This window comes from Sorex araneus, chromosome 3 (genome assembly GCF_027595985.1).
Source record: "Sorex araneus isolate mSorAra2 chromosome 3, mSorAra2.pri, whole genome shotgun sequence".
NCBI classification, from domain to species: Eukaryota; Metazoa; Chordata; class Mammalia; order Eulipotyphla; family Soricidae; genus Sorex; species Sorex araneus.
Genome location: NC_073304.1, coordinates 7,662,500 through 7,673,806, shown reverse-complemented (window position 1 = coordinate 7,673,806; position 11,307 = coordinate 7,662,500). Strand labels below are relative to the sequence as shown.

Below are 11,307 nucleotides of genomic sequence, written 5' to 3'. Positions count from 1 at the left end.
GCTCCTTCAACCCAGCTGCCACTGACTCTTCCTAAGTGATTGAGTTAATGGACAGATGAATCCTTCAAGTCTGCCTGTTGGAAGTTCTGACCAAATTATGAGATTTGTGATTTGATGATACAATTAAAAACAGATTATTAGAGAATTTGTTCACATTAAGGAATAGCCAAAACAAAACTGGTGGGCCATATAATTACTTTTATTCACTGTCACTGTCATCCCGTTACTCATTGATTTGCTTGAGCAGGCACCAGTAACATCTCCATTGTGAGACTTATTACTACTGTTTTTGGCATATCGAATATGCCACGGGTAGCTTGCCAGGCTTTGCCGAGTAGGCAGGATAATCTCGGTAGCTTGCTGAGCTCTCTGAGAGGGACAGAGGAATTGAACCTGGATTGGTTGGATTGGTCGTGTGAAAGGCAAACGCCCTACCCGCTGTGCTGTTGCTCCAGCCCAATTAATTTTAATAGATATGCTAACAATGTCCCTAGTGATGAGACCAATTTCTCCTCTCACCAATATCTGGAGAGAGGTAAATGAAAAATGGCACACTTGTCTTTTAATAAAAATAAGACAAAATAGGGAGCTGGAGTGATAGCACAGCAGGTAGGGCGTTTGTCTTGCACGCAGCTGACCCGCGTTCGATTCCCAGCATCCCATATGGTCCCCTGAGCACCGCCAGGGGTAATTCCTGAGTGAAGAGTCAGGAATGATCCCTGAGCATCGCTGGGTGTGACCCAAAAAGCAAATAAATAAATAAATAAATAAATAAATAAATAAATAAATAAATAAATAAATAAGACAAAATAGTTTGGTCAAAAAAATACCTAAAGAGAAATTGAACAAACAAATGCGACCTTCTTCTATGTGTATGATGACACCCCTGTGTGACACTAGGGATCCTGTGGCTTAGAACTATCAGGGCTGCAGAGCACAGGGTATCTGCTGGGGAGAGCAGAGGCTGATTGTGTATCTGGTGACTTCAGAGGATGTTTCTTCAGGCTGCCCCAGATTATGCCCCTAGAGCCCCTGCAAGGACTCGGACATGGTCCAGGGATCATGTCAAGGCCCTTCTCTGGGGGAGGGGGACCCATACTGTGGTTGTGTTGGTTGCTGTGGCTGGGGGTAGTGGCGGGGTTTGCCCATTTGTGTTGCTCACACACACATGGGTGTGATGTGCCAGGTTCTCTCCCTTATTGTGGTAGCGAGGCTCGGTTCTGTGGGGTCTGGGTCACACTCAGAGATGCGGGAGGTGCTGGGGACCCAGGGCTGGGCTCTGTGTGGGCAGAGGGTGCTGTGCCACTGAGCCGCATCCCCGAGCCCAGAGCACCTTTCCTCCCCCCCATCCTGCAGGGCTCACCTGGTTCCTGTCAGGGCTTGGAGAGTGTTTTATCAGCTGTAGATCTCGGTTCTCAGTTTCCTCTTTTGTATTCTGAGGAATATGCTCATTTTATTTTATTTCTCTGCAAATATCTATCCAGTTGTTTCAATACCCATTCATTTTACATTTCTTTTTTCTTCTGTCTCTTTTTTTTGTTTGTTTTTTTGGTCACAGCCAGCGATACACGGGGGTTATTCCTGGCTCTGCACTCAGGAATTACTCCTGGCCGTACTTGGGGGACCATATGGGATGCTGGGAATCAAACCTAGCTCTGCTGCGTGCAAGGCAAACGCTCTACCCGCTGTGCTATCGCTCCAGCCCCTATTTTATATTTCTTTTATTAAATATTCAGTTTCTATTTGTGCTTGAGTTGATTTCTAGGCGACCTGATTTATTTCATCAGTTTCATGCTTGTGACAGCTGCCCATCCCGTTCCACTTCTCTCTTTCCTTTATCCAATATCCCTGGCTTTTCCGGCAGGTGTTTCTTCTCCCCCTATTAACTTTCTGTTATCTGATTTCTCTCTCTGGAAAGTCGAACCATATTTGTTAGTCACTGTCACTGTCATCCCATTGCTCATCGATTTGCTCGAGCAGGCACCAGTAACGTCTCTATTGTGAGACTTGTTACTGTTTTTTGGCATATAGGATAGGCCACAGGGAGCTTGCCAGGCACTGCCATGGTGGCTAGATACTCTTGGTAGCTTGCTGGGCTCTCTGAGAGGGGCAGAGGAATCGAACCCGGGTCAGCTGCGTGCAAGTCAAACACCCTACCCGCTGTGCTCTCACTCCAGCCGATTAGTGCTTTAAAATATTCAAATTTAGGTTTGTGATTCACAATACTATTAATGATAGTGTTTTATGCATATAGTAGTCCCTCCCCTCCACCAATGCACCCCTCTCATTTTCCTCCCCTACACTCTCCCCCTTCCCTCACTCAGTTCTGTGGACCCTGTCCCAGGATTTATTGCCTTGGGCCATATGTTTTTAAGTTACTATGCTTTTTAAAAAATATCCTATGTATAATAGAGTTAGTATTTTTATGGGAAAACAACTGAGTTATTGAATTTACAGGAAGAAATGGTATCTACCTGATTGAGAATGTTGATGTGATTTTGTGCAAGAATATCTCCCATAGTTAATTCTACATCTGGCCATCTTGCAAAATATTACTGTCTTAGTGTTTTTTTTTAATCATGTATTTCTAGGATTCTGGAGGTAAACTACAGGCACTTGCAAATACTGTTTTTAATTCTTCTCTCGCAACTCTTCCGACTTTTCTGGTATGCAGTGACAATTGTGTAAGCCCTAAGGAAATGGGAGGTGGTAATTAATGGTGTAAACAATGTTGGGTTGATTTTTTTTTTATTTCTTTTGGCTTTTTGGGTCACACCCGGCGGTACTCATGGGTTACTATGAGTAACTTGGGTTACTTATGTAATATAAAATATACATATTGGGTCTCTATAACCCCTTCTTGCAGACTCACCACAACAGAAACCCACGTTTAATGATCAGGAAAAGAGAGCCCACCCTTGCCGGGTCACACGGACAGTAGCTGTAGAAGTGCCCCCTTCCCCTTTAATCACACCAGTGACCAGTCGCAATGGCAGCTGATAGTTGTTTATTACAAGGAGGAAAGCTGGAGAAAATAGAAACATCCCAGTGCCCAGGTCAGTAGGCAGCATGGCTTCCGGTGGCCACGTGGTTCAGTGGGTTCATGACCTTGGCCAGGAAAATGCTGCTCCATGAGGTATGGTCGAAGACCATGATGATGAAGGGGTGGTTGAAGTGAATTTCGGGAGTCTTGCGGCCTTCTATACTGCTGGAGACCTTGGCGGGAGCGGCCTGGCCATTCTCACTGAGTTGCAGATCGGACTTGTATATCATCTGTGGGTGTGGGCCAAGGGGTGAAAGGTGAGTTCCTGCTGTGCCCCAACATTCCACACCTGCTCAAGGCTTCCTGCCCATTATTCCCAACCCCTCATTGACGTGAGGTGAAGTCAGGACTCAGGGTTACGCTGTTGGTTTCTCAGGGAGATGCAGGACCATACTCCTCTGTGGGAAGGAACTAAGGGCTCATGCTCTCAGGGAAAGGGGTCTCTGTGGAAACGTCAGGGGCTATGCAAGGAGAAGGAGTTCTGGCGTCAGCACTGTGCTGAACGCGTGGATGCAAAGTCGGGGCCAGCTCTGAGGTGGCATGTCACAGGCTCTGCACTCTGGGGTGGGGCTCGTGTGCCAGGAGGCCAGGCCACTGAGATGGGCCGGGCACGTGCCGTGAGTGCTGGGAAGGAGGTCCGAGTCCAAGCCCGGGCCAGAGGGGACAGTCTTTGTTGGCCCTGCAGCCTCCTGAGCTCTTTGTCTTCCCGGCCAGACTCTCCTAGAAGCTGCAGCTCCCTTGGTAGGAGGATGAGGCACTGACTGAGCAGCTCTTGTACTATGGTGTCACTGGGGTTCAAGTTCATGTACAGGGGGGTCACTACCCCTAAAGCTTTCTCCCTCCATCCCTCTTAGTTTGGTCACCTTCAGGACCGTCAGATCTCTGACTAGGTCAGAGCCATGGGAACATCCCCAGTACCCTGGAGAGTTCTTTCAGAATGAATGAATGAATGAATGAATGAAGGCAAAGACAGTGAAATTCTGGATGAGGGTACAGTGGGACTCTTTTAGACATCTATTTTGTGGCTGCCCACAGCCCGTCTGATCTTCCTTTCCTGGTTTCCCTGGTGACACAGGGAGATGCAGGGCTGCAGTCTCCCTGTGTGACCAGGACACCCCCTTCTCAGACTGAGTCTCCAGAGAGCCTGCTGCAATTCTTGAGGTGTAGGAAAGATCTGGAGCTTGAAGCCCGGGACCTGGATAGCCACTCAGGAAAGAGCTCTGTGGGTCACTCACAGGGTGGATTTGGGGGAGCAGCGAGTGAAGGATCCCAGAGATATTTACCTTTGTAACTTTCTGGACTGTGCTCTTGTTTTCGTGTGGGTGTGTATGGTTGGCCTTTAAATCTTCGAGGCCCAAGGCCGTCAGGATTTCATCGAGCTCGTTGATGCCAGACAGGGAGAGTTTGGGGATGTAGAGGTCCAAATTACTGCTCGGGAGAAGCAGAAGGGTTAGGCATTTTCTGCTCAGGGGAAACACGTAGGTTGACACTCCCTGGACAGTGCCTTTGTCTTATTCACATGTTGGCTTCTCTGACACTGTCCAGACCCTACCTCTGGGCCGGGACACACAAACGGAAGAGATGGATCAACCCCCTCCTCCATCTCTCGGACAGCTCCTCTCAGGGGCTCTGAACTATACTATTGAAATTCCGCCGGCAGATTCCCACTGTTCTCAATTGGCGCCCTGGACACTGAGACCCTGACCCTGACCAAGGCTTGTGTTCCCCTCAGCACCTCTTGGCAGGTGGGGAGGAGTGAGGGAGCACCAGCATGGAGCAGGAGACTCAGTCCACTGATGCCACTCTGCCCTGTGTCTCCGACTCTCTGTGTTCCTGACACAAGGGGGCAGCGTGGGGACCCAGAGATCCTCCCAGACCTCTCTGCTCGAAAGCTCTTTCCACTGGCTGACCACTTCCATGTCGAAGCAGATGCCGTTCTCAAATGTTGGTGCAGGTGAGGTGGGCCTTTCTACATGACCCGTTCACCTCTGAAGGCATTGGCTCCATTTTAGAATTCCATCTCTCAAGGGAGTAAAGAAATTCCGGGAAATATAACAAATATGGTTCGATTTTCCAGAGAGAGAAATAAGATAACAGAAAGTTAATAGGGGGAGGAAAAAACACCTGCAGGAAAAGCCAGGGATATGGGATAAAGAAAAGAGAGAAGTGGAACGGGATGGGCAGCTGTCACAAGGATGAAACTGATGACATAGACCAGGTCCCCTAGAAATCAACTCAAGCACAAATAGAAACAAAAAGGCACAGGGGTCACCTGAATGGATAGAAGCAGGGACTGAACTGAGGTGAGGGAGGAGATACTCCCTGGATCTCAACCAGACCTGGGGCCCCGTGAAACCCAGCCCACAGCATACACACCCTGGATCGCTTCTTACTACTTATTTGAATCTTTACGTTTCACTTATTTCCAGATTTTTTTAAAATGTATTACCTCTCCTGGACTACTTAAATGCCATCTGGAAGTTTTTGTGTGGGTTCCCTGGTCGCGATGCTGGTGACTAGGTTGGTTAACTCTGTTTAAGTAGTGGGGGGCAGGGAGGTAGTCCAGTGGCTATGGCCCATGCCCTGTTTCAGTTCTGCAACTGCCGAGTCCCCTGAGCATCATAGGGTGCAGCTGTGGAAGGCCCCAGTATTCTCAGTGCTGTGGGCTCAGTAGAGCAGAATCTCATTCTTGGGTCATTGTGCTGATCCTCTGGCCTGGTGGGTAAAAAATTGCCTTGGGGCCCCTGGACTTCCCAAGCACCCTTTGTAGCCTACCTTCCATTTTCCAAAAGAAAAATAAGGCAAGAATATGATTATACACAGGGTCACTTACTCACCTTCCATAAGGGAAAGCCCTAAGGTAACTCAGTGCAAACCTCCAGGTCAGAGAGCCTCAGTGCCTTGGCCACAAGGTGACCATCAAACCATGTACCCCCAGAGGAAGGAAGGAGTTACCTGCTCATCACGGACAGCCCCCAATTGTGAAGTGTGTCTCGGCTCAGCGCCTGGATGACTGTGTCCATCTTCTTGCTGTTGGGGAGGATGAAGAAGGCAGCTGCACTGCCAATGTACTCCAGCTGCACCACAAAGCATTCCAACCTTGAGTCATACAAGTACTTGAATTCATTCGACTGGAACATCATGGGCACCTGCACGATGCTCCCGTCATCCAGAAAGAAGTCCGCTAACCTGGTGTCTTCTGGATTGAAGGCCTTTTCCCATGTGCCTGGACAGACAGGAGTTGAAGGCGGGAGATGAAGAGTGGGGGTTACTCAGAGCTGGGGTCATCATTTAACCAGGGGACTGTCCCCTCCTGAGCTGTGAGGGGGCATCTGATAAAGGGTGGACGCCCCAGACATTCCTACTTAATGTCTAGGATCCCCCAGAGACTGTGGAACCCTCCACTTCGACAGATGGGGAGTTAGCTGATTTCTGACATTATCTTATAAAGAGGGAATACGGGGGACTGGATTTAGAAACAGTGTCCCAGACTTTGTCTACTTTCTGTCTTCTACAGTAGAGTGGATCCTGAAAGTCGTGCTTGATTTCAACATTTCGGGGGTGAAAGTGTGTGTGTGTAGTGTGGGGGAGTCCCCACACCCTGTGAGATGCCTTCAACCGTGTAAGATTTCCAGCAGCTGTTTAGGCTACTCAGCAGACCTGCTTCTTCCTCCTAGCTATGACACCGAGGCCTGAAGACCCCCACCCTGAGCCAGTCTCCCTCCGAAGGGCTGCTCAGAGACCCTGTCAGAGGCCCAGGACCAAGGAGAAGACCCTGAATTCGGGACCATATCAAGCTCCTTCATCACACTGAGCAGCAGCTCACTGGGGGCTGTCACTGCCAGTGAGACCATCTCAGGCTTCTCAAGACCACTCCCAAGAAGTCTGGGGTCCTCAGGAATGAAGAGCGTGGTGTTTCATAGTCATGTATTCAGGCCAAACTGTAAGGTTTTGGGCATGTTCAAACTCTTCTGACACCCACTTTTGTTAGCAGCATGGAAGGGAAAAACTTACAGATATGCTATGTTTTGTACAATCAGCCGCTACCAGTGTTTCTGATGGTTGTACCTGGCTTTAGGAACAAGTGTCTGATCCGAATGGGGTCGCTAGAGGTAAAGTACCTGAGAAGAAGACGTAGTTGATCAGGATGAGGGTGTCTGGGCTCTCGATCTCCAAGAATAAGTCTGAGGTTTTCCCCTGTGTTTTCTCTTTCAGATACTCGTTGATTTGACTGCTGGGTGTCGTCAAGGCCTCGAAATCTAACGGCAAGTTTTCCATGGCATAGAAGCGCTGGACGTCGACTGGGAACTCTTTCATGATATCCAGGTTCTGATTGTGGAACAAGGTGCTGCCCATGCTCATCTTCAGGCTGCTGTCTGACTCCCTGAGGAGTTCAGAAAGTTGCTGGAAACTCTCATGGATATCCAATTCCGCTAGTTCGCTGAGGTCAAAGCCCAGGCTGTGGAACAGCTGACTGCTCGAGTCGTTGCAGGCACCCAGAGTCAGCATAGACAACGTCATAGAGACACTTAAAGGGGAGATCAAGATGTCCTTGTTGGGATCCAAGGTTGCTAGGTTCTTAAACAGACGGAAGGCAAAGTCGGCATTGTATGGAGCCAGGCGCCGATAATGTTCGTCGTTGCTTGTGTCTGTGGCCTCGATGGTCTGAAAGCCCTTGAGAAGCAGACAGAGGAGGGAGACGAAGGAGGCGAGCCGCATGGTGCACGCCAGCCAAACCCTGCCAAATCAGGAAAGCCTGTTAGCTGTGTGGGACCCACAAGGCAGTGCTGCCTGTGAAATGGGAGCGGAAGATCCCATCCAAGCCCCTTTGTCTCCATTGGCTGTGTGACCTAGGGCAAGTCAGAACTCTGGACTTCAGTTTCCCTACCTCAAGTGTATGGATACTTGCTGTGATTTACCAAGTACTTACCAAGAGCACTGTACTGACCATGATGTATTCTGACCATGACCTGTATTCTGATCTGACCCTCATCCAAAATTAAAATCACTGTATCACTTTCATCCCGTTGTTTGTTGATTTACTCGAGCGGGCACCAGTAACATCTCCATTCCTCCCAGCCCTGAGATTTTTGCAGCCTCTCCCTACCCTTCTTTCCCAAGGATCGGAGGCTCTTTCAGGGTGAGGGGAATTAGCCTCATATCATTATTGTTTTTGGTATATCAAACACGCCTTAGGTAGCTTGCCAGACTCTGCCCGAAAATTAAAATATAAATCATAATTCCAATTTAGTAAGTATAAACGAGATCTTGTAAAGGCTGAAACAAAACACAACTGAGATTTACAAGTATGTATATGGGAAAAAACTTCCAAATGGGAATTCTATATCCAGTGGCACTGCCCAGCAGTGTTGTTCAATGAAAATGTGAAAGAAATTTAGACTTCTCCAAGGAGAAGCTGAGGGGTTCATACATAACGGTTTTTCATTTTCCCTAAAATATCACTGCAGCAAGTGATACTTTAGAGAGAATTTCTGATTGAAATGAGAGAATTCTAGAGGGTGAACTTACAAAGAAATAAAGATCCTTATATATGGTAGATGCAATGACAATTATAGAAACTATCATTTTGGTTTGTGACTCCAGTTTTTATTTTCTATTTGATTTTTAAGATGATATATAAAACAATGATTATTTTATATTTAGACATAAATTGCATAAAGATATTGCAGATAACATAACAGAAAGGTCATGGGAAAGAACTACATAGGTTCATAGTATTGTATGATAGTGAGGTTTGCTAGCATAAATTCAAATGAGAGTGTTGGAACCTTATGATGTTAAATGTACTTTCTTTTATGGGTAGCCAGAAGGAAAATTGCTAAAAGTATATATGAAAAAGTATATGAGAAAGGAATTAAAATATTTTACTACACAGAGTGACTATACAGAAAGGACATCATTGAGGACCAAGAAAGGACTGTAGCACTGTAGTCCTGTGGTTCATTGATTTTCTCAAGTGGGCATCAGTAACGTCTCCACATGAGACTTGTTGTTACTGTTTTGGGCATATCAAATATACCACGGGTAGCTTGCCAGGCTCTGCTGTGTGGGTGGGAGACTCTCGGTAGCTTGCTGGGGTCTCTGAGAGGGATGGAGGAATCAAACTCGGGTCAGCTGCATGCAAGGCAAACGCCCTACCTCATGCTATCTCTCCAGCCCCGTGACCTTCTTCTGAGACCTCCTCCTCCAGAGAAACCTCCTCAGATCCATGGGCTCTGGGGTCCAATGCCCAACCACCGGAGTCTGGTGGCGTCACGTGTCCCATTTGATGCCACCCACGAAAGGGGTATAGGGAATAAATAGAAAATAAAACTGTGGAAGTAGGAAAAGAAAAATATGTCTCTTGTCTCTCTCCTTTTCTCTTTTCCTTTCTCTCTTTCTCTTCTTTCTTCCCCTTATCTCTTTCTTTCCTCCTTCCTTCCTTCCTTCCTTCCTTCCTTCCTTCCTTCCTTCCTTCCTTCCTTCCTTCCTTCCTTCCTTCCTTCCTTCCTTCCTTCCTTCCTTCCTTCCTTCCTTCCTTCCTTCCTTTCTCTTCTTTCTTAGCTTTTTCTCTGTCTGTCTCCTATTTCTGTGTTCAGGACCACTGCTGGTACGACTTGGGGGACCACATACAAGGTCAGAAATAGAACCAGGTCAGCTGTGTGCAAGGCAAACACTTTATCTTCTGTATTGTCTTTCTGACACTATGTCCCTTCTTATTAATAATTGCATTAAAATCAATGGATAAACTTCTCTAAAAAATATAGATAAGCAGAAAAATTTCAAAAATAAAACAAGAATTCAGTTATATTCTACAAAATACTGTAAGACACAAGGGACTAATTTTGGATCCAAAGATAATGACACTAGCTAGAATTGTGGAAAATGATAATTTATGTGAATTGTCACAGGTGGTGGAATGTCCATGAGAATTGAGACAAATTTATTAAGCATACTTCTAATGGTGTGTCTATACTAAGATCAGGCTAAAATAATTTTAAATAAAAGGGCTTAGAAATCTATGAAACACATTAAGAAGAAAGAAATGAAAACTAACCAACATTTTAAATTGAGGAACTGAAAAATGATCATGTTTTTACTCATTTAAAGAATTAGAGAAAGGAGAAATAAAGCAAGAGTAGAGCACAGATAAACAAAATGTAGAATGGAAAAATAGGAAAATCAAGGAAACAGAAATTTCTTATTAATACAGTATAGTATAGTAAATTGTAATCAGAGAACAAATTAGACAAATCTTTCTACTATTAATGGAAACATTTCAAATTAGTAAAATCATAATTTGAAATAGAGATTTTGTTACCAATTCTACAAAAATAAAGGATTGTAAAATTCATTACTATGGAAGTTTAATGCCACCAAACAGTGTAATCTACATAAAATGGAGAAATTTCTAGAAATAATAAACATACTACCACGGACTAATAAGAATAATTCATTTTGTTGGGAAAACAACACATTCCTACATAATTTATAATTTTATTATCCAAAATTGTCTTGAGGGCTGGAGAGACACTACAGGGGTAAGGTGCTTGCCTGGCATGTAGCTAACCTGGGTTTGACCAGAGCACTGCATTTGGTCCTCTGAGTCACACCAGGAGTGATCCCTGAGCACAGAGCCGAGAGTATGTTCTGAGCATAGCCAGTTGTGGACCCAAAACTGAAACAAAAAAAATAATTAAAAAAGACATTTTGGAAAGAGCAACACATTTATAAGTTCCTGTTTTGCAATTGACTATGAATCTGCAATAACTGAAACAACATTGTATTGACAAGATGATGCAGTATTTAGAAAGGAAAGAAATTATACCTAAGTCTGTGATCAAATGATTTTTGACAGTGATGCCATAATGATCCAATGGAAAAGGAAAGTCTTTTCAACAAGTGGTGCTGCTGAGATTTCTACATGCAATAGAATAAAGTTCCTTTCTGTTTTTCAAAAAGTAAATTGAAAATGGACCAAAGTTCTAAATATAAGGGGTAAAACAATATATATCAGAATGAATTAAAAGGGAAATACTTTTTGTCATTGGATTTGGCATTTTTTATTATTTCTTTGCCCAAACCAGCTGTGCTCATGGTTTATTCCTGGCTCAAAGTGTAGGGACACTCCCGATTGGCTCTACAGACCATGTGCTGTGCCCAGGATTAAAACTGGGTCAGCTATGTGCAAGGCAAGTGCCCTTCCCCACTGTACTATTTCTCTGGCCCTGACAATGAGTTTTTTTTGAAAATTGCACAAAGGT

General features: G+C 45.4%; 1 protein-coding gene across 1 annotated transcript; it reads right to left on the bottom strand.

Annotated features, from left to right (window-relative positions):
• Positions 1-3,057: 3,057 nt before the first annotated feature.
• LOC101543967 (corticosteroid-binding globulin-like) lies at positions 3,058-7,762 on the bottom strand. The gene is made up of 4 exons (XM_004621791.2): positions 7,165-7,762; positions 5,999-6,269; positions 4,327-4,471; positions 3,058-3,273 (listed from the first exon to the last, which is right to left on the bottom strand). Exons 1-4 carry the CDS (start codon positions 7,760-7,762, stop codon positions 3,058-3,060), a joined length of 1,230 nt encoding a protein of 409 aa, XP_004621848.2.
• Between the last annotated feature and the right edge of the window lie 3,545 nt (positions 7,763-11,307).

What these genes read in the sequence shown, in the direction of transcription:
- LOC101543967 (XM_004621791.2), bottom strand. Translation starts at nt 7,762, where the DNA reads ATGCGGCTCGCCTCCTTCGTCTCCCTCCTCTGTCTGCTTCTCAAGGGC. An exon ending in CAACTACGTCTTCTTCTCAG is followed by an intron (nt 6,270 to 7,164) that starts GTACTTTACCTC and finishes CTGTCTGTCCAG; the next exon opens with GCACATGGGAAAAGGCCTTC. An exon ending in GGGCTGTCCGTGATGAGCAG is followed by an intron (nt 4,472 to 5,998) that starts GTAACTCCTTCC and finishes TCTCCCGAGCAG; the next exon opens with TAATTTGGACCTCTACATCC.